This window comes from Monodelphis domestica, chromosome 3 (genome assembly GCF_027887165.1).
Source record: "Monodelphis domestica isolate mMonDom1 chromosome 3, mMonDom1.pri, whole genome shotgun sequence".
Taxonomy (NCBI): domain Eukaryota; kingdom Metazoa; phylum Chordata; class Mammalia; order Didelphimorphia; family Didelphidae; genus Monodelphis; species Monodelphis domestica.
Genome location: NC_077229.1, coordinates 207,887,020 through 207,910,338, shown reverse-complemented (window position 1 = coordinate 207,910,338; position 23,319 = coordinate 207,887,020). Strand labels below are relative to the sequence as shown.

The 23,319-nt window shown below is 38.2% G+C and overlaps 1 protein-coding gene across 8 annotated transcripts in view; it reads right to left on the bottom strand.

Moving 5' to 3' along the window:
• The window catches only part of PHACTR1 (phosphatase and actin regulator 1), a 670,567-nt gene that overhangs the window by 50,886 nt on the left and 596,362 nt on the right, over nt 1–23,319 (bottom strand). For all 8 annotated transcript variants that reach the window (XM_007487934.3, XM_007487940.3, XM_056823442.1 and 5 more), the window contains 2 exons: nt 19,333–19,580; nt 17,065–17,221 (listed from right to left, as the gene is read on the bottom strand). In XM_007487934.3, the coding sequence (XP_007487996.1) occupies nt 17,065–17,221; nt 19,333–19,580 (405 nt within the window). The remainder of the gene's footprint in view (nt 1–17,064; nt 17,222–19,332; nt 19,581–23,319) is intronic.

Below are 23,319 nucleotides of genomic sequence, written 5' to 3'. Positions count from 1 at the left end.
GCACTATTATGAGAGGCTTGGTGGCAGGCTGCCCATATGCAAGAAGGCTAGATATAGCACGTTGATATGTGGGAGGTTATACACTTTCTGGTTGAAGTTATGGATTCATACATTCATATGGAAAGGTCATTGTTGTCTTAAACCTTGTTCCCTCTCCGAAAGTAAAAAGAGAGAAAATGGGGGGAGGCTTCCTTCTTACAACTGTCAGTTAGGCTCATATTAATTTGAAAAGTCACATGTATATATTCTGAGAAATACTTGCTTGACATCTGAAGCCTAATCCTAACCACCCAATCAAAGAGTGAGATACAGTATTTCATAAGTATTCTTTATAGGAATACAGGATTTTTGTCTCAAAGATCAAGCCAAAAAACCCAATCACAGTCAAAATAGATTTGAATTCTACAGGGCTTTGTTTCAAAATGCTCTCTATATACAGATTTTTATGTGCAAGTGTTTCTAAAAAGAAAAAAAAACTGGCTTGGTTCCTCACAGAACTGTGCAGCATTCCCTGAATATACAGCAAGTGTGATAACGAACTGCTTTGTAGCTCTGCTTAATGTTACCCCAAGTGGTTCCAACAAAATCTGTATTTTTCTTTAATTATCTGGTAGAAGTCTTATCTGGAGACCTGGTAATTCTGAGTTTGCCTACGGCGATATGTGGGATGGCAGCAGAAGGGAGGGAAATTTTGACCTGTGGGGTGGGTGGCTAGTGAAATTGGCAAGCCTGTCTTGGTATCCAAAATCTGTCAGATAAAGAACAAAAAGGAGAAGAGACTCAATCCCCCCAAACCAATTTTGGAAGTTAACAGCTTTTCTTGAGGGATATTTTTAGATTTTGAGGGACAGAGGCCATGACTATTTGCAGGTCAGGTAGGAGCTTGAAAATACCAATGGACAGCAATGACAAAAATGAAGAAGGCTGTTTTCCTTCTGGGTGAAGAATGTCTTATTCTTCTGTCAAATAGTTACACTGATTGGGAAAGAACTCCAGACTGATAGGGCATGCCTTTCAGCAAGGAGAGTGCCTGTGCCGCCCCTCCACCCCCACCAGATCACAATGCTCTTTGAAGCTGAGAAGGTTCTCTAAGTTTGGATAACTTTCATACATTCCCTTCTCAGCCATATGATGAGACTCAGGAGGGATTAGGCAGCACTAGGCAAAAGGTGCTTCTAGGTAGGGGCAGATATTTTTTGGGCAAGAAGGAAGAGGAGGTAGAACTTAGTCTCAACCCAAGTGATATCATTCAGATTACCACTAGTCACTGGAAGCCCCACTCCCAGAAGTCTTATAGAATGGTTTAATATCATGGGGGTTTTGCTTAGTTGTCTGACCCTATCAACCCATCAGATCCCCATATTTGAAAGTAGAATTGTTGGGAGACACCATCAATGGCTGATAGGTAGGTAAAGAGCATAGTCCTCATGTGTTTTTTTTTTTTAAATGATTTTTACATCTTGGAAATATGATTTAAAATGGATGGGTCTAAGCAATGAAGCTAGAAGTTTAATTGTGTTCCTCAAGACAAAGAGCAAACCTCCTTGGTAAATGAAGGATGTGAGCTAGTGGTCTGACGATGGTTATAAATCTCTTTAGTTCATTCCCCCCCCCCTTCTAATGTCTTGAAAAGTCCTGTGAGAACATAGATGACAGGGAGCTTCAGAGACCAGTAATCTCAGAGGACCCTGGGGCCCTATGTGCTTCCCTTGGCTTATAGTTTTGGGAAATGTATTGATTTGGGGCTTGTAATGACATGAACAACACGAATTGTTCACCTTGGGATTGAATACCATAGTGTGGAGAGGGAAGAATGAGCTGACCACTTGCTGTGCCAATCATATATAGTCTCATCTCAGTGGTGGCAGACAGCTCCTTCCTGACTCACTGACTTAATCTGAAGTTTCTCTTTATATTCAACAGTCTTGACAAGTTACTGAAAGAAGGTGAAGAGAGTCATCTCAATGATACCATGAGAGTAGTTTCCTGTGGGAACAATTCTTTGTTTCTCTTTCTTTGAGAAGAGGCATATTCTACAAATGATCTCCATCCTTTCACCCGTCAGCTTTGGCCTTCCTCCCTTTGGGATCATCAGGGGACCCCTTCAGCTCCTCATCCTTCAGTTCAGTCAAGGATGTCCCTGAGGGCAGGACAATTGGACACATTTTTTTTTCCATTGTGTTGAGACTTCTTGAGTTGCTTCAGATGACAAAGAAGAAATGTAACCCTGAAGCTTCAGAGGTGCACAGTCTCATAGCAGGCTTACATTTTTCCAAGTTTCTCTGATATAGAAGGAAACCTTTGTGTACAGTAATTCTCAGGCAACTCAACACATGAACCTATGGGGATTTGAGGTCAACTAGTTTGTTCAACAAAACCTTGAAACCAAAAACTCTCAGCTTTTCTGGATAGGCAGCACTCACATCTGGAGGGCATTAGACTCTGTGTAAGAGTTCACTATAAAGAAAAAGTGTTCCATCCCCTTAGTTTCCTTCTCCTAAATATAGCATATTAGTGAAGCATGATGTATCCTGGTGATAGGTGTGATATTCAGATGCAACATATGCTGCTGTCTATGGAACTTGACTAGACTGTCTTCTATTTTTCAATTTTGTTCTTGATTCTTGGGCAGCCAGGTGGTAAAGTGGATAGAGAGCCAGGCCTAGAGTCAGGAAGACTCATCTTCCTGAGTTCAAATATAGAGCCACAGACACTTACTAGCTATGTGATCCTAGGCAAGTCACTTGACCCTATTTGCCTCAGTTTCCTCATTTATAAAGTGAGCTGGAGAAGGAAATAGCAAATGACTCCAGTTTCATTGGCAAGAAAATTCCAAATCTGGTCATGAAGAAGAGGACATGTCTGAAAATGAATATAATGAACTTTTGATTCTTAGTTTTGTTTGTATGGCTACAAGTACTGGGCTTGATTTTCATTCTGGGAAAAAATGCCCTAAATATTCCTTTTTTGAGGGAAGGATTTGATATGCTATTTTGTCAATATGAGGAACTCCTAGTAAGTATATTCCCTCCATAATTGCAGTTTAGTACCTACTCTCAGGTGATAGTCTTAGAGGGTTCCTAGAGTCATCGAAAAGTTAAGTGACTTTCCCAACATGACAAAGCCAGTAAATATAAAAATCTGAACTTCAACCCAGGATTCTGAGATCATTGAACTCTGGCCCCTGACTCTAAGACCCATTCTTTATTCAGTGGTGCCAAACTCAAATAGAAATAGATCCCTGTGGGCTCTGGGGAATTGTGCATCCTCTATGTACTCCCCGTGAATTTGACATCTCTGCACTAAATTATACCGCCTGCTCAGAATACTAACACCACCACCATCACTACTACTCCTATCAATGAGCATTTATATAGTGCCTACTATATGTCCAGTACGTTTCTAAATTTCTTGAGAATATCTCATTTTACCATTGCAATAACTCTGTGAAGTAAGTGCTTTCTTATTATCCCCATTTCAGAGGTGAGGAAACTGAGGTTAAGTGATTTGTCCAGGGTCACACAGATAGTGTCTAAGGCAGGATTTAGATTCAGGTCTTTTTGATTCCAGGTCCAGATCTATCTGTCTTTATCTACAACAATAACATTAGCAATTCATACTCATGGAGTGCTTTGGGCTTTGAAAAGCATTTTTATGACATTATCTCATTTTATTCTCACATTGTGAGGCAGGGAGGTGATATTTTTTATTCACTCTTAACAGATGAGGCAACTGAGTCTCATTGAAACTAAGAGACTTGCAGGGGGCCACATAGCTAATAAGTATTGAATGTGTGATTAAAATCCAGATTTTTTTTGGCTCCAAGCCTAGGGCTCTATCCAGCATGTCACACATCTTCCATATGAACATCATATCATTATACTTTCCTTTTTTTAATTCCACTTTTTGCCTTAGTAACAACTCTAAGATAGAAGGGTAAAGGCTAGGGAAGAAGGGCAACTAGGCAAACGTCTCAACCCTGGGAAGAAGGTGTTATTATTATCTCCATTCTAGAGTTGAGGAAATTGAGGTTGTGACTTGTCCAAGGTCACTCTAGGAAGTGTCTGGAATGGCAGAATTGATCCCAGATCCTCTCAACTCCAGATCTGGTGCTCTTTCCATTGTGCTACCTTGATGACCTTCACTATACTTTCCCAAAGAAAAAACTGAAATGAGAATCTGGTCCATCAACAATATTTTCTCACTGCTGTCCAAAACAGTTGTTTTAAACCCTTATTGAATGTTCATTGCCTAACCAAGGTGACCTGTTTAGAGGAGAGACACAGGCTTCAGAGACAATGCACTGAGTTGGGAGAGGGAGCAAAACTCTTAACAAAGCAAAGTGATTGGTCAGCATGCTCGGCAGACAGTCAGATTGTAGCTGTGTTCACCATGTGCCCAAGCTCTGAGAATCTGTGCATTGCTCTGTTTTATTTCTTTGTCTGGGATGGTGAACAGGGCAGGAGAAGGGATATAAACCATAGCACATCTTTATGGGACAACCTACAGAATCCTTATCACCATGGGACTCCCCAGATCTCCACTGGGTCATGGAACTAGATAAATGAATGAATGAAAGAAAATGCCTTAAGGAAGCACCAACCACTGTGTTAAGCTTTAGAAATATAGAGAAAAGTGACATCATATTTATTCGCAAAGAGCTTCCATTCTAACAGGGGAATAAGAAACACAGATGTTTTCAGCTGGAGCGCATAGGGACTCACTTTTCTTCCTTTGTTTTGTGCAACTCTATCTCACTTAAATATAATTTATGCACAAATCAAGACATCACCACCTGACATCATTGGTCCTCTTCAAAAGGAAGGACCGACAACACTCATACCTTCAGGTGCCATGTTAATAACTAGGAGTTCTGATTATATTTTTGCGTGGAAACCTATGAAGTCTTAATCTATTAGGTCTATTATTAGCACCCTTGCTTAATAAACCACAATCTTGCTCAAATAAACATGCCTCAATGGACCTTTTGGTTAAATTTCTTTAAAAAAACCCTGACTTTCAGTCTTAAAATCAGTACTAAGTATCCATTCAATGACAGAAGAGTGGTACAGGCTGGGCAATTGCTAAGTGACTTGCCCAGGGTCACAGAGCTAGGAAGTGTCTAAAGTAAAATTTGAACCCAGGACCTCCTGTTTCCCAGGCCTGACTCTATCCACTGAGTCATCTAGCTGTCCCAGTTTTTGTTAAATTTAAATTACAACAGAATGATGAATATAGAGGCACAGTAAAGAAAGTATTCATACACTAAGATTAATGTTTTTCCCATTCATTCATTCATTTGCAAATGCCTACTGCTGGATTTTATAGCTTCCACTTCTAGATGGTAAAAGGAGTGGGGCAGGGGAGGAGGGATGAGGCAGTGTGGTACAATGAATAGAGAACTGGACTTGGAAACAAGAGGGTCTGGATTAAAATCCTGCTTCTGACACTCGCTAGCCACTTAACCTCTTAGAGTCTCAGAAGACTTCCTATAGTTCTAAGTTTTTGAGAGGTGGCCATCTGTGTCTATTGGGTGCCATCATTAGCTCTTGATGGAGCTCCAAGTAAAGGGGAAAACTTTCTTTGTGCCCCAGGAAGGTTCTGGTCCCTTTTCTGTCCTCCAGGAGTTAGCCCAATTTACATCATATAAATTTAAGTGTTCTGAGACAAGTAGGGGAAAAAAAGGCAGCTAGGGGGCAGAGTGGAGAAAGTCCTGGAATTAAAATGAACAATTCGAATCCTGTATCAGATAATTTCTGTCTATGTGATATGTGCATCTGTGGGCTCAGATTCAATATCCTTATCGGTGAAATGGGGATTATAACAGCACCTTCTTCATATTGGGTTGTTAGGATTGAATGAGATAATATATGTGAAGTACTTTTCAAACCTTAAAATGCTATATAAGTATTACTTATTATTTTTAAAACCGAAATACAAAGTACAAGGTAAAATACTTGAGAAATACTTCATCACTTATTTCCACATTAGGGAAAATTTCATAGTTCTAGGCAGTATAAAAGAATTATCACTCTCCCTACCTCCCCTTTCCCTGCCAGGAGATATTGTTTTTTTTTTAATTTTATAATATTTTATTTGATCATTTCCAAGCATTATTCATTAAAGACAAAGATCATTTTCTTTTCCTCTCCCCCACCCCCCATAGCCAACACGTGATTCTACTGGGTATCACATGTGTTCTTGATTCGAACCCATTGTCATGTTGTTAGTATTTGCATTAGAGTGTTCGTTTAGAGTCTCTCCTCTGTCATGTCCCCTTAACCGCTGTAGTCAGGCAGTTGCTTTTCCTCGGTGTTTCTACTCCCACAGTTTGTCCTCTGCTTATGAATAGTGTTTTTTTCCTAGATCCCTGCAGATTGTTCAGGGACATTACACTGCCACTAATGGAGAAGTCCATTACGTTCGATTATACCACAGTGTATTTAGTCTCTGTGTACAATGTTCTCCTGGTTCTGCTCCTCTCGCTCTGCATCACTTCCTGGAGGTCGTTCTAGTCTCCATGGAATTCCTCCACTTTATTATTCCTTTTAGCACAATAGTATTCCATCACCAACATATACCACAATTTGCTCAGCCATTCCCCAATTGATGGGCATCCCCTCGTTTTCCAATTTTTGGCCACCACAAAGAGCGCAACTATGAATAGTCTTGTACATGTCTTTTTCTCCATTATCTCTTTGGGGTACAAACCCAGCAGTGCTATGGCTGGATCAAAGGGTAGACATCCTTTTATCGCCCTTTGGGCATAGTTCCAAATTGCTCTCCAGAATGGTTGGATCAGTTCACAGCTCCACCAGCAATGAATTAATGTCCCTACTTTGCCACATCCCCTCCAGCATTCATTACTTTCCTTTGCTATCATGTTAGCCAATCTGCTAGGTGTGAGGTAATACCTCAGAGTTGTTTTGATTTGCATCTCTCTGATTATAAGAGATTTAGAACACTTCTTCATGTGCTTATTAATAGTTTTGATTTCTTTATCTGAAAACTGCCTATCCATGTCCCTTGCCCATTTATCAATTGGAGAATGGCTTGGATTTTTGTACAATTGATTTAGCTCTTTATAAATTTGAGTAATTAAACCTTTGTCAGAGGTTTCTATGAAGATTTTTCCCCAATTTGTTGTTTCCCTTCTGATTTTAGTTACATTGGTTTTGTTTGTACAAAAACTTTTTAATTTGATGTAGTCAAAATTATTTATTTTACATTTTGTGACACTTTCTAGGTCTTGCTTGGTTTTAAAGTCTTCCCCCTTCCAAAGGTCTGACATGTATACTATTCTGTGTTTACCCAATTTACTTATGGTTTCCTTCTTTATGTTTAAGTCACTCACCCATTTTGAATTTATCTTGGTGTAGGGTGTGAGGTGTTGATCTATTCGTAGTCTCTCCCACACTGTCTTCCAATTTTCCCAGCAGTTTTTATCGAATAGTGGATTTTTGTCCCAAAAGCTGGGATCTTTGGGTTTATCGTATACTGTCTTGCTGAGGTCGCTTTCCCCCAGTCTATTCCACTGATCTTCCTTTCTGTTTCTTAGCCAGTACCAAATTGTTTTGATGACTGCTGCTTTGTAATATAGTTTTAGGTCAGGGACTGCAAGGCCCCCATTATATGTGGTTTTTTTCATTATTTCCCTGGATATCCTTGATCTTTTGTTCTTCCAAATGAACTTTGTTATGGTTTTTTCTAAATCAGTGAAGAAGTATTTTGGTAGTTCAATGGGTATGGCACTAAATAGATAAATAAGTTTGGGTAGGATGGTCATTTTTATTATATTGGCTCATCCTATCCATGAGCAGTTAATGTTTTTCCATTTGCTCAAGTCTAGTTTTAGTTGTGTGGCGAGTGTTTTGTAGTTGTGTTCATATAGTTCCTGTGTTTGTCTCAGGAGGTAGATTCCTAGGTATTTTATTTTGTCTAAGGTGATTTTGAATGGGATTTCTCTTTCTAGTTCTTGCTGCTGAGCTGTGTTGGAGATATATAGAAAAGCTGATGATTTATGTGGGTTTATTTTGTATCCTGCAACTTTGCTAAAGTTGTTGATTATTTCAATTAGCTTTTTGGTTGAATCTCTAGGATTCTTTAAGTAGACCATCATGTCATCTGCAAAGAGCAATAACTTGGTCTCCTCCTTGCCTATTTTGATGCCTTCAATTTCTTTTTCTTCTCTAATTGCTACTGCTAGTGTTTCTAGTACAATGTCAAATAGTAGAGGTGATAATGGGCATCCTTGTTTCACTCCTGATCTTATTGGGAATGCATCTAGTTTATCCCCATTGCAGATGATATTAGCTGATGGTTTTAGATATATATACTGTTTATTATTTTTAGGAATGACCCTTCTATTCCTATGCTTTCTAGTGTTTTTAGTAGGAATGGGTGTTGTATTTTATCAAAGGCTTTTTCTGCATCTATTGAGATAATCATGTGGTTCTTGTTGGTTTGCTTGTTGATGTGGTCAATTATCTGGATGGTTTTCCTAATATTGAACCAGCCTTGCATCCCTGGTATCAATCCTACTTGATCATGGTGGATGACCCTTCTGATCACTTGCTGGAGTCTTTTTGCTAGTATCCTATTTAAGATTTTTGCATCTCTATTCATTAGGGAGATTGGTCTATAGTTTTCTTTCTCTGTTTTTGACCTGCCTGGTTTTGGAATCAGTACCATGTTTGTGTCATAAAAGGAGTTTGATAGAACTCCCTCTTTGCTTATTATGTCAAATAGTTTGTATAGTATTGGGGTTAACTGTTCTCTGAATGTTTGATAGAATTCACTGGTGAATCCATCAGGCCCTGGGGATTTTTTCTTAGGAAGTTCTTTGATGGCTTATTGGATTTAATTTTCTGATATGGGATTATTTAAGAATTCTATTTCTTCTTCTGTTAGTCTAGGCAGTTTGTATTTTTGTATATATTCATCCATATCACCTAAATTGGTGTATTTATTGCCATATAATTGGGCAAAGTAATTTTTAATGATTGCCTTAATTTCCTCTTCATTGGAGGTGATGTCTCCCTTTTCGTCTTTGATGCTGTTAATTTGCTTTTCTTCTTTCCTTTTTTTAATTAGATTGACCAGTTCTTTGTCTATTTTGTTTGTTTTTTCAAAGTACCAGCTTCTTGTCTTATTTATTAAATCAATAGTTCTATCACTTTTGATTTTATTAATTTCTCCCTTAATTTTTAGGATTTCTAGTTTGGTTTTCTGCTGGGCTTTTTTTAATTTGATCGCTTTCAAGTTTTTTTATTTGCATTTCCAATTGATTGATCTCTGCTCTCCCTAGTTTGTTAATATATGCACTCAGGGATATGAATTTACCTCTGATTACTGCTTTGGTTGCACCCCAAAAGGTTTGAAAGGATGTCTCGCCATTGTCATTTTCCTCGGTGAAATTATTAATTGTTTCTATGATTTCTTCTCTAACTAAACGATTTTCGAGTATCATATTGTTTAATTTCCAATTAGTTTTTGATTTGGTTTTCCATGTGCCATTATTGATCATTATTTTTATTGCCTTGTGATCTGAAAAAGCTGCATTTATTATTTCTGCTTTTCTGCATTTGTGTGCCATGTTTCTGTGACATAATGTATGGTCAATCTTTGTGAATGTGCCATGTGGTGCTGAGAAGAAGGTGTATTCTTTTTTATCCCTATTTATTTTTCTCCATATGTCTATTAATTCTAATTTTTCTAAGATTTCATTCACTTCTCTTACCTCTTTCTTATTTATTTTTTGATTTGATTTATCTAAATTTGATAATGGTTGGTTTAAGTCTCCCACTAATATGGTTTTACTGTCTATTTCTTCCTTCAATTCTCCTAGTTTCTCCATTAGAAATTTGGGTGCTATATTATTTGGTGCATACATGTTGATTAGTGATATTTCCTCATTATCTAAAGTCCCTTTTAACAAAATATAATTACCTTCCCTATCCCTTTTGATCAGGTCTATTTTTGCTTTGGCTTTATCAGATATCATGATTGCCACTCCTGCCTTCTTTCTATCAGTTGAGGCCCAGAAGGTCTTACTCCATCCTTTAATTCTGACCTTGTGGGTGTCAACCCGCCTCATGTGTGTTTCTTAAAGACAACATATGGTGGGTTTTGGATTCTAATCCATTCTGCTATTCGTCTACGTTTTATGAGTGAGTTCATCCCATTCACGTTCAAAGTTATGACTGTCACTTGTGGACTCCCTGGCATTTTGATATCCTTCCCTAATTCTAACCTTTCTTCTTCAGCTCTACCTTTTAGTCCAGTGATTTACTTTAAATCAGTCCCCCTTATCCCCTCCGTTGATATGTTTCCCTTTCTAGTCCCTCCCTTTTTGTTCCCTCCCCCTCCCCCTCTTCTTCCCTCCTTTTTTTGTGTTCCCTCCCACCTATCCCCCTTGGTTTTCCCTTCTCCCTTCCCTTGTTGGGTAAGATAGAATTCAAGATCCCAATGGATCTGGATGTTCTTCCCTCTCAGAGTTGATTTCCCTGAGAGTAAGGTTTAAGTAAAAACTCTCTTCCTCTCCTTCTTATAGGAGATTTCTTCCCGTCCCCTTCCTGTGTGAATCTTTGTGTGAGAAAGATTATTCTGTTTGGTCTTTCTTTTCCCCCATTTACACATTACATTTCCCCCACCTGTTAGTATACATAGATTGATATAAATGTAGTCCTTATAGAAGAGAGTTTGAGTAAAAGAAAAAGATAACTTTTTCTCCTTTTCCCTTTCCTTCATATTTACCTTTTCAGGTATTCCATGCTCTTTGTTTTTCGATATCGAACTTTCCACAGAGCTCTGGTCTTTTCTTTGCAAAAACTTGGAAATCTTCTATTTTGTTGAATGCCCATACTTTCCCTTGGAAGTATATAGTCAGTTTTGCTGGGTAGCTGATTGTTGGTTGAAGACCCAGCTTTCTTGCCTTTCTGAAAATCATGCTCCATGCCTTAGGATCATTCAGAGTGGAACTTGCGAGGTCTTGTGTGACCCTGATTGGCATTCCTTTATATCTAAATTGTCTTTTTCTGGCTTCTTGTAGGATTTTTTCTTTTGTTTGAAAGCTTTGGAATTTGGCAATTACATTCCTGGGAGTTATCTTTTGGGGATTTAGTGTAGAGGGTGTTCTGTGAGCTTTGTCAGTGGCTGTATTGCCCCCTTGTTCTAGAATCTCTGGGCAATTTTCTTTGATTATATCTTGTATTACGAAGTCAAGTTTGCTGTTTATTTCTGGCTTTTCTGGAAGACCAATTATTCTTAAATTATCTCTTCTTCCTCTATTTTCCAAGTCTGTCACCTTGTCAGTGAGATATTTTATGTTCTCGTCTAATTTCTTGGTCTTTAGGCTTTGCTTTATTAATTCTTGCTTGTTGTCTTCGAGGTCCCTGATTCTGACTTTTAAAGCTTGGTTTTCCTTTTCACTTTGGTCAAACTGGTTTTGTAGATGCATGAATTTTTTTTTGCATTATTTCCCACTTTTCCTCCCAGAGGGCTTCCATCTTTTTGATCCTTTCTGATTCAAATTCTGCATGGGTTTGTAGAGAGTTTCCATTTCCTTTGGAAGGTTTCGAAGCATTTGCTTGTGTTTCCTCTTCTATCTCCTCTGTATTTTGTATTTTTGCTCCATAAAATGTGTCCAAAGTCGCCCCCCTTCTTCTTGTTTTTCTTGGAATTTTGGGGCTTTTGTGCTTCTGTGGAGTTTGCCATCTCTATCTGAGTGGGGAGGACTAGCTTTTCTTATCTCTGTCTGGTGTTCAGAGGTTTTAACCCTAGGCATATTGTCCATTCTATGCAGTTGTTGTTCTGTCTTCCCAGGGAAGCCAGGAATTGCTGGTGTTTCCATGTTACTGCCCTCCTCAGTTCCCTCCCGATGCTTCTCTGTTGCCTTACTTCCATGCTCTGAGCCTGGCTTGGCCCTTTCCGCGGGGTGTTTGTTTCTGTGCCTTAGCCGGCCAGGAGAGCCAGCACTCTGAGGGGAGAGGGGCCTCGGCTTCCCGGAGCTGAGGGCTCCTGATAAGATTAACTTTCTCTGGGTTGAACTGAGTATGCCCTGAGGCAGGGACCTTCCATGAGACTCAGATGGAAGGATCTGGTCAGGGGGCTACAGGCTCCCCCCTGTCTCTCTATGTTTCCCTGCTGTCTGGGTGCCCCCTCCACTGCATCAGGTTGTTTTCAGGAAGTGGCCTTCAGGATAGCCGGCCCTGAGGCTCTGAGGTTCCCTCTGCTGCCTCAGACTCAGCGCTCTGGGTTAGAGGGATGGGTCCTGGGACCTTCCTTCTGCCAAACCCTTAGGTCCGAGTGATCTTGGGTTCTGGCTTTTGGGGGGACCTTACCTTTTGATCCAGGTCCAGGTCCAGGAGGAGAATTTCTGGGGTCTATGCTGTTGTTCGTTTTGAATTTCAGTGCCTTAGGAGCATATAGTTTGAGTTCGGTAGGGAAGAGTTTCCGGAGATCTGAACTTTAGCTTTCTCTAAGCTGCCATCTTGACTGGAAGTCTGCCGCCAGCAGATATTCTTAAAGTTTTTTATGCTTTTTTCTCAGAGGCTTCTATAATCTCCTAATTGCCCCCATTATATATTCCTGCTTGTCACCAAAGACATCTTGAACACTTGGTAGGGAGGGGGCACAATAGTGGAGGGAAGAAGGGCCGAGGAAAAAGATCTTAAAGCTTGAAGCATTTGCAAGTAGTAATAGCACCAGAAGCAGTTCAAGGATCTCCATGGTGACAGCAAAATGAATGAAGAATCAGTGTGTGTGACTTCTTCATGTCCTCCAGTTTTATTAGCACCCTTGCTAATAAACCACAATCTTGCTCAAAGAAATTTGCCCCAGTATATGTTTTTGTTAAATTCCTTTTTAGAGCCATATTTAAATAACTCTGTGTGTCTTGATAGAGATGGCACCTAAGTTTTGATCTCTCTAGAGCTTCCCTAAAGTTCAGATGACATTTTATTCCTCAGGAAGAAACTTTCTTTTCCTCTTTTGCCTGTGTTTCAGCTCCTCCTCCCCATATTGTTTGTCCTACTAATTTTACCTAGACTTTTTTTATGGGAGGTTCCTTATGAAAGCTGTTGATCCATCTGTAAAATTCCTCCTTTAAAGCAGTCCCAATATTTACCCTTATTTTATTAGTTAACTTCAACTTATCTTGAGATCTAATTATTCTCAAAGCTTGTCTTCTCCTGTCATGGATGATTGCAAACTCTGGTAGCTTGAAACCATTGGGTCTAGTTAAGTTTTTGCTCAGTTCCTCTACCTTTCACATGCATGCAAAGGCTCGGTGAGAGGATGCAGAAAAAGGAAGAGGAACAGATGTTAATGATGACCTCTTTCTATTTTCTTTCTTGTTGACTACAAAAGTTTAATTGCCATTTCCTTCACAGATGTGAGATCTTGACTTACAAATGGTAAACCATAAGAACTTCAATGGCATCAGTTGCCTAAGAGCAAGAGCTAGTACAAATGACTCCCTTATCAGTCCAGTGCAAGATTTGAATACATCTTGGAATTTGTGATACTTACTTTTTCTAGTCCCACCAATCTTTTATTTCTTTATTGACTAAGTCTTCTTATATTTTTTAGATTGGAAATACAACAGCCACTCAAAAACCTTATCCCAATACAATCAATATGGGAGCTTTGACCTGCTGGATTTCTGACTTGTGATAGTTTTTCTGTCCTTAGGCAGCCTGGTGGTTCCTGATCCCTGGGGCATACCATCTTGGTATCAGATTTTTAGTGTGACACCCAGTCAGCTTCAGTCCATTGCAGCTCAGAACTCCTAAGCTCCGGGGATTTACCAGCCTCAGTCTCCCCAGTAGCAAAGAATTCTCATGAGTTTTACCATGGTTGGTTCTCCTGGTCTTAGCAGAAGAGACTAAAGAATATGGATAATATTTAGGTCAATCATAACCCCAGACTTGAAGATTCAGAATAATATTTATTTCTAAGCCTTCCTTAGAAATCCTCATATCTCTAAGCTAGTATTATATCAAGCAATTCCTCTCAAATCCCATGGGGTTCTTTCCAACCCAGTTTGAAAAGGACAAAAAAGGAAAGAGATTGACATCAGAGGGTCCAAGTTATTTGCTCTTGGAGATAAGGTTATACCACCTTGACACATCAAAATATGGCATACCTCAGGGGATAAGTATGTTATTAAAGAAAGAGAAGTTCCACTTAAGTATCCTAAAATAACTCGGTCTACTATACTGATGGGAGAGTGTGTTACCTGCCCATCCTTTGATAAAATAGAATCATACAATTTCAGAGTTGGAAAGGACATCAAAGACCTCCTAGTCCAAGTCCTACCTGAATTTAAATAGCTTCTGTAACATCCCCAGCATAGGTTATACAGTCTTCACTCTATTGAGGGAAAAACTTCTAATATCCTTTTGGATAGATCTAATCGCTAGGACATTTTCCCTTACATCAAACTGAAATCTGCCTCTTTACAACTTTTAGTTTGGCCCTCTGGGACCAAATGGAACAAGGCTAGTTCTTCCACATGAAATCCCTTCAAATAGTTGAAAATGGTTACTAGTTTTCTTCCTTAGGCTAAATGACTCTATTTCCTTCAAGTGACAGGCATATCTCTATAGCTTTCTTTTGGGTGTTCTCTAATCTGCCAACATTCCTCAAAAATATGTCCATAATTAAATATGTTATCAGATTATGTTGCAAAACTCAGTTGGCCTGGCCATTCTACTTGAGGGTGACTATGTTTAGATTGCAAGACAGGAAACTGAGGGTTGAAAGGTAATCTCAGCCTTTTTTTCTCCCTTTTAAAAAACGAGTCTCCTCCTCTCAATCCAGAATCAATGTCTAGTTATCTTATTGGTGTTCTGTTGTGGGATATCTGTTTTGGGTATTCTTCCTTCTCCCCATTTTTAGCTGCCTGTTTGCTTATAGTGGTCTTGGCTTCCATACCCTCATTTCTTTCTTTACCATTTTTTTTCTTAATCCTATTTGTCCTCATCTACCTTGTTGACTATTTAAATCTTCATTTATTTCATTAACATTAACATTAACTGGTTCATCTCTTCCATTCACCATCTCCTCTACAACGTCCTTTTCTTTATAATCTTAATTGAATTCTCAGAACTGATGTCAATGGCTATGTCTGACATATTGTGGAGGGAAGAAACAATAGGATGAGAGTTAAAATTTCTAAATGGATGCCAAAGAGCACAGGTAAAAAGACCCTAAGCATGGGCAATGAAGCAATCCTAAACCTGGACACAGCAGAAAGAGAAGCAGCAGCAGTAGCATCAGAGCAGTAGGCAATTTTGAAGAAAACTAGAATGCTAGATAAACAGTGTAGACAGCTGTTTGGTATGCAAAGACAGTCTTTGAGAATATCTAGTAGAGGCTGAATTGGTTTGTCAGGCTATGTTGCCCTATTTACTCATATTGAACATGGAGTCCATGAATATCTCCCAAATCCATAGGAATTCTTTTCTAGCCACATCATCTCCATCACTTGTATTTGAGGAATTAATTTTTTGAACCCAAATATTTTTTTTGAACCCAAAGGACTTTCCATTTATCCCATTAATTTTTTATTGTATTAGATTTGGTTCACTATTTTAACCTCTATCAGATGTTTGAGGAGTTTGACTTTGTCAGGATTCTGTCAGCAATTTGTTCGAGATTTGCATTGTCTGTATGTCATTCATGCCTTCATTCAGGTTGTTTAAAAATGTTAAATAGCCCTGGACATCTCTTGAGGTGCTCCTCCAGAGACCTCTCACCAGGTTAGCAATGAGTCATCTCTCCCAGTTTGGAATCCATCTAACTGAGATATCATTTAGCCCAATGGATCTCAACTCTTTTGAGTATGAAGCTCCCTTTTTAACCCCAAATAATTTAATATAATACCCTTATCATGGGGGTAACACTAGTTTCATTTAACTAAGATGTTTCACATCACTTCACATCACACAAAGTCAAAATGATAATGCTTGTTAGGTATAGTGATTTGCAGATCCTTATTCAAAAGTCTTCCTCCCAGAGGTCCATGTCCAACAGTTCAGGAATCCCTGATAAGCCCATACCTTTCCATCTTGTCTCAAGGATACCAGGAAGGACTTTTCCAAATGTTTTATTGAGACTTAGGTAAACTCCTGTCAACATCAATTTCCTGGACAACTGATCTAGTTTTTCTGATATGACTAGTTCTTGATGAAGTCACACTAGCTCTCAGAGATTCTTGTCTCCTTTTAATGTGTATAACATATTCTAGAATTTTGTCTGGAATTAAAATCAAACTCAGAGACAGAGTTTGTAGCTTGTTGACATCATGAAATGCAAAAATATGTACATTATATATATAAAACAGAAAAGGGCATTTCATACTTAAAATGTGGGTTTATTTATTGATATAGTTTGTATTGATGGGATATAATATATAGCAATAGTTTTAATATCTATATACATATAAACATGTGTGAGTATATATGTACATACATGTGTGAATATATATATGTATACACACACATCAGAATATATCTATATTTAAAAGATCTCTTACACCAAAAGAGGCTTGCTGAATTGGGGTAAGCTGTGGTTTGTGTAGCTTTTAGTGTATATATTCTGTATTAAAGGTTACCATATTTACAAAACTTTTAAATGAAGGGAATATTTTTATTTAATCAACTAATTAAATTAATTAATTTATCTAATTAATTTAATCATTTGTAAACAAACACAACAACTGCAAAACATGATTAAACATGGTTCCATATGCATGAGGATACACAATACTATTAGATGATGCTGACTTTGTTACAGTTGGTTATTCTACTCAGTGATCATTCTTGGGGAAGCAACCTAAATCACATGCACTAAATGGCTTCTCAAATGAGAAAGGGGAGATTATTGATTCAAGAGAAGAATAACTGCCATTTCCCCAGGGATGGATTTGAAGTTAGATCTCTGCAAAAAACAAACATCTTCTATTGCCATGAGTAGATATGGCTTACCCACAACCAGGAAAGTATCACTCTTCTCTCTGGTTTCAGTGAAAAATAAGAAAGTGTTGGTCAGTATCCCTACCTGGTAAGCTTGGTACCAATCTGCTGTCTGAGTTCCAGCCTTTCCTCATCAGTCTGTCTGGGCAAAATATTTTTCTCTTCTAGCTCTCGCTTGGAAGGTCTGTTGCTGAGCTTGATGGCCAAGGAATCCTTTCGGCATACCTTCATAGCCAGAGAACCTGAAAGAAGACAAAAACCAGAGAGTTTACCCCACAAACACCTATATTCCATTACAACATATGGGCAAACAATAGCTGCATGATATGTCTTGGAAGAAATAGCCATGAAAAGCTTAATACTCAAAATAATTTTAGCATTGGACAAAACACAGATTTACAGAGTTAAATCAATTGAGCAGGTATTCACTGAGGTACTGTAGATAACAGAAACATGAGGCATGATCCTTGCCTTTAGAGAACATAAAATTTATTGAGGGTGATAAAAGTAATATTCAAGAGACAGTTCAAGGACAACAAAATGATAAAGAGTGTGATAGTCGGGGGCAGCTGGGTAGCTCAGTGGATTGAGAGCCAGGCCTAGAGATGGGAGGTCCTAGGTTCAAATCTGGTCTCAGACACTTCCCAGCTGTGTGACCCTGGGAAAGTCACTTGACCCCCATTGCCTAGCCCTTACCACTCTTCTGCCTTGGAGCCAATACACAGTATTGACTCCAAGACAGAAGGTAAGGGTTTTAAAAAAAAAGAGTGTGATAGTGACAATAAGCATAATAGAGGCTCAGCAAAGGGAGATGTTAATATGGGTTTGGTAGCTGGAGAAGTCTTTAGTGATTTATATGTGAGTTTTCAAAGGATGGGTAGAGACAGTAGAGAAAATGGCATGAGTAAAGCCAAAGAAATAAAAATGAGTGTGTAGTATGTAGGCAATAGGGGAAGATACTGGCTTCACTTGATCAGAGAATAAAGTTCTCTTGGTGAAATAAAGTTGGACACACAAGGAGGATTTAGGTTACAGACTATTTCTTGTAGTGGGGAATGATCTTTGACATCAATTTACTTTTTAGTATATGTGCTGCTGAAGCAAGCGCTATTAGTTTACTTTTTAAAAATTAGTTCAAACAACTACTCAAAAGCTACTTGGCACAATGGATAGAGGATTGGACTTGTAGTTAGAAGCTCTGAGCTCAAATCCTGATTTAGACACATTAATTCATGGAACCACAGTTAGGATACTTAATCTCTTAAGGTATTAATACTTAATGCTATTTATTTCATAAGGTTGTTGTGAAGAAAATACTTTGCAAATTCTAAAGTCTCAATCTGAATGAGATATTATTGGCAACCAGAGTAGGCTAATGACATTCTATTTCTTGGGATACAATTGGCTTTAGATGACTGGGGTCTGATTTTTCATCCTGTGGATTATACATGCCTCTGGATTATGTGTTCTCCACTCACTTGACTTTTGACTATCATCAATATCCTATCAGGGAAATTTCACTCATGCTCTTTTCCTGCCTTTGTAAGAAGAAAGGAAAAGAGGAAACTTAAATTGAGACAATTCCACTAATTATCAACAGTTCTGTTAAATGGTTTGGTGAGAAAGGAAATTTAAGATTTTGACTAGCAAAAGTTTTGGGAATTTCCTGTGGATTTTGCCCATTTTGTCTTTCTTCCCCATTTAATCTCAAATTATCAGGACCATAGCTCTTGTTTGGGGCAGCTAAGTGGCTCAGTGGATAGAGCACTGGGATTGGAATCAGGAAGACTCATCTTAATGAATTAAAATCTGGCCTCAGACACTTATTAGTTGTGTGACCCAAGGCAAGTCATTTAACCCTATTTGCCTTAGTTCCCTCATCTGTCAAGTGAGCTGGAGAAGGAAATGGTCAACCACTCCAGTATCCTTGCCAAGAAAGCCCAAAATGGGGTCACCAAAGAGTTGGAGTCAATTGAAAATAATGAATAATAAATAGCTCATGTAACACTCAAATCAGTGACATTTTTTAAAGGATTTGTTATTCAAGACTAGAATGCTGGATTTTGAACTTTTCTCTCCTTTCCCTACTCTTTTTCTCTGCACATTTCATGAAACCTAAATAGAAAATTTAAATTCTGGCCTCCCAAAATTGTTGGTGTCTAAATGAAAATGAATAATTATATACACAATGGTTGGCATTAATTACTGAGCATTCTCTGTGACTAAAAAAATTATGGTGATACAGTAAGCCTTTTTAAAAAGAAGATGAAGTATGGTTTCACTGTGGGTTTTCCTTCAGCTTTGAGGAAACCAAAATTAGTTGGGGGGAATCTGGTAAACAATTTAGACATACTAGTGTATAATGAGCTGTCATCATCTTCGTCTTCATCCTCATCTTCCTCTTCCCTTGTGTATAGGCAAGAGGAGTCTTCATAATCAGATTCATGAGGCACATTTTCTTTATTGTCATCACATTCAATCACAACAGTTGGCACTTGTCTTAGGTCTGGAAGGCCTATCGGTCCTGTTTTTGTGATGCCATCACCCGAGTGCAAGCTAGAACTATGGTAGGAAGAAGAACAGGGCACCCGCTGGTCAGAACTAGAAGGAAAAGGAAAGAAGGAAAAGGAAGAATGAATTCAGCCACAATTACCACGTGTCTCAGATTTCCAAGTTTAGTTTTTTAAAAGAAATCCACATTAAATCATTAAAATAAGATTGAAATTTAGAATATTGTATTTTCACACCTGAGAAGTCAAAGTCTTATCAGGCAATTAGAACAACTTCTTTAGCATATTATATACAACAAGCATTTATCAATCACTTACTGTGTGTGAACACTGTGCTAAGCTGTTCCCAAGATTTTTTTAAAAAAATCTTTACTTTCTGTTTTAGTAACAACTCTTATACAGAACTGCAAGGGCTAGTCCAGCATTGGCAAAGACATGGCAAAGTCAGGTGCAGAGGCAGCACTAGGGGAGATGCTTTATTCCCCCTCTTCCCAGAGCCTGAGGACACCTTTTTGCATGCTCCACTCCTCTGTCCAGCTGCCCAAAGCAAGCACTTTCTCTTTCAATTCTCTCCTATAATGGGGTGGGGTGGGGTGGGGGGCTCACAGACAGCTTGAGTTTGCCCTCTGGGCACTTGAACTGAGAAAAGGTTTCCCAATAAGGGACTAGACAAATAGGGTTAAGTGACTTACCCAAGGTCACACAGCTATAATAAGTCTAGATTTGAATTCAAGTGTTCCCAATTCCAGGCATGATATCTTATCATTTCTTTTATCATATCTTTTCGTTGCCCTTCCTAGAACTTAAAAAGTGTTCTAGATGTGATTTAATCATTTTAGGGAACTGTTTGGTAAGGAACCCCATTCTACCAAGGTGATATGACTATTGCTCTATAAGAAAAGAGCTAAATGGCTTGTGCAGGATTGTACAGCCAGTTTGTGTCAATGGTGGGACTTGAAGCTAGGCCATTTTGACTTGAAGATCAGTAATCTGTTCATTAGGTCACTCTAATTCCTGATGAGAAAAAAATAGTTCTTGCTTTAAAAAAGCTTACATTCTTTATACATTATGTACACAAATAAGTAAATATTTGAGGATGACAGTGTAGGTTTGCTACATAGTCTGAATGGTTTCAAGCAAAAGATTTTATCCCTTTCTTTCTTTTCCATTCCTTTTTTTTTTCAACAATAAAAATAATTCTTGGAGTATTTTTGATTTTTCTTAATCACCTTCAAATGATAAATAGGCATACCCTATTATTTGCCATCTATTTGACACATAGCAACATTGTATTACTTAGAGATTCAATAAACACGTGTTGGATATCCAATTCATCATATTAGGTCTTCCTGTTTCTCTTGAAAAGACTGAGTTATGGGAGCAAGAACACTAAAAGGGATACCAGATACCACATGGAGAGCTCCACACTGTATCATGGCAAAGGGGGTAGGAACAAGTTGTCCGAGTTGTAAGGAGGATGAATGGTGAGGCTGATTTAGGAACCAAGATATCTTTGCTAAGATACCGTAGTATTTGAACTGAGAAGTGCCCAGAAGGGGCACCAGATGAGGACAGTAGAGTTCTAGGCACAAAAGTGAAAATACTAACAGTAATGATATTATAGAATTGAGAAATGATCTAGGAAATTATCTAGCTCAACAATCTTGACATAGATAACGAAATAAAAAAAAACCACCTGTGTCTCACTCAATGTATTTTATCTAGAGGAAACCTAGCACATTGAGTGAGCCAACTGTGGGAGGCCATGAGGATGAGAAGGTGTGAATGGATGAAAAGTGGATAAGATGGAATGGCTGAATAAGCTGTCAGTGTGGTTGTGATGGAATACTACTGTGTGGTAAGAAATGATGAGCAGGTAATTTAAAAAAATGAAAAGACCTATATTAAATTATGGAAAATGAAATAAACAAAGCCAAGAGGACTTTACATACAGCAACAGAAATATTGTGTGAAGACTAACTGATTGTCCACTACCAGAGAAAGAACTGATAAATAGAAACACGCAAGACATCATTTAATGTATCCATTTTTAAGACCATCATAGGATTCGGTTGCCATGCCTCTGTTCCTATTGGTAACCAGGGAATAATTTCTACAAACTGTTCTAGTGATGGTATCCTAAGGTCATTCCTTGGAATATTTAGATGAGAATCCTAAAGAGGCCTGGATATTTGTTGGCCAAAAAAAATATGACTTGCTGAGTTTGGGTCTAGCTGAATTTTTTTTAATCCTTATCTTCTATGTTAGAATCTATAATAAGTATCAGTTCCAGGGCAGAGGAGAGGTAAGGGCTGGCAATTCTGGTTTCGTGACTTGCCCAGGGTTATACTGCTAGGAAATATTTGTGGTCAAATTCGAATCCAGGACCTAATATCTCCAGGTCTGGCAATCTCTCCACTGAACCATTTAGCTGCCTCTGGATTTTGACTATTGTAAAAGATTTACAGACACAGTCAATGTATTGATTTGTTTTGCCTGACTGTACTTATTTGTCATAAAGGGCCATCATTATTTAGGAGAGGGTGTTAGTGAGCAGAGAAAAAGAGGAGAAAAAAGAAATCAAGAACATCAGTAAAATATTAAAACATAGAGAAAAGAAAACAAGGTTCTGAAGGGGATGTAGAGAAATGGTAATTCTGTTATTACAGTTTTTAATTTAACACATACTAAGAAACCCCCACTATGTAACAGAAGTTTTTGGTTTCATATATAATTCTTTCTGGAGAAGCTAGGCATCATAGTGGACAGAGCTCTGGGTCTAGAGTCAAGAAAGCCCAAGTTCAAATCCAGACTCAGAATTTAGTAGCTGTGTGATTCTGGCAAAGTCACTTAATCTTGTTTGATTTAGTTTCCTTATCTATCAAATGAGCTAGAGAAAGAAATGGCAAACAATTCCAGTATCTTTGCCAAGAAAACCCCAAATGGAGTAAAAAAGAGTAGGGCATCAGTGAAAAATGAATGAACAACAAACAATCATCTTTTGCTCCTCCTTGCTTGGTTAGAATGATAAAATTTGTAATGAAAAAGAAAAATTTAAAACAACTTTTTACCCTGTTGAAGCAAAGAACCCCTGTCCTTCAGGGTACCATTCAGTCAATTGGCAGTAGCTTTACCCTCATTAGAGCCATGGCCATTCCAACAATGAACAATGCCCAAAGGAGGTTTATTTGGTGAAATCTTTTTTCTCACAATGTTTCCTTGATCTAGAATTTATTAAATAATGGCCAGAATGAGTTCCTATATCTTTCAGAATGTTTGTTTAATCTACTCTCCAGGGATAAGCAAGCTCTTCAAAACAGACTCAAAAACTATTGGGAATTGAGAACTATGGCCATTGGGAATATCAGGTTAATTTCATTCTATGCATGTTTTTTTCAGTTATTCTTCCTGTGAGGAGATCAGGAGCCAAAACCAGTCATCCATTTGTAAAACAGAAGGCAATTAGGCATTTGAATCCAGGCCACTAGGACTGCCAATATTGCATTACCCATAACTTTTTTTTTGTCCTCATCAAAATGGCTAAAATGATTTTCCCTGCTTTGTTGAAAATCCTAGTATTGGTTGGAAATGATTTTTATGAAAAATAGAATGAAGGTATTGAAGGTAATAATTCAGAATTCTTTTTTAGGAAGATAATCCAAAGAAATAAAACATAGGTAATTCTGCATAGAAAATGTAATGGTACCAATATGCCATCCATCTGAAACTGTGAAAAAACAAAGTAGAGGGAAACATTCATGCTTATAATGACATTTTTTTTTTCAGCACTGCATTCATGGTTGTCAGAACAGGCCAATTAAAAACATACA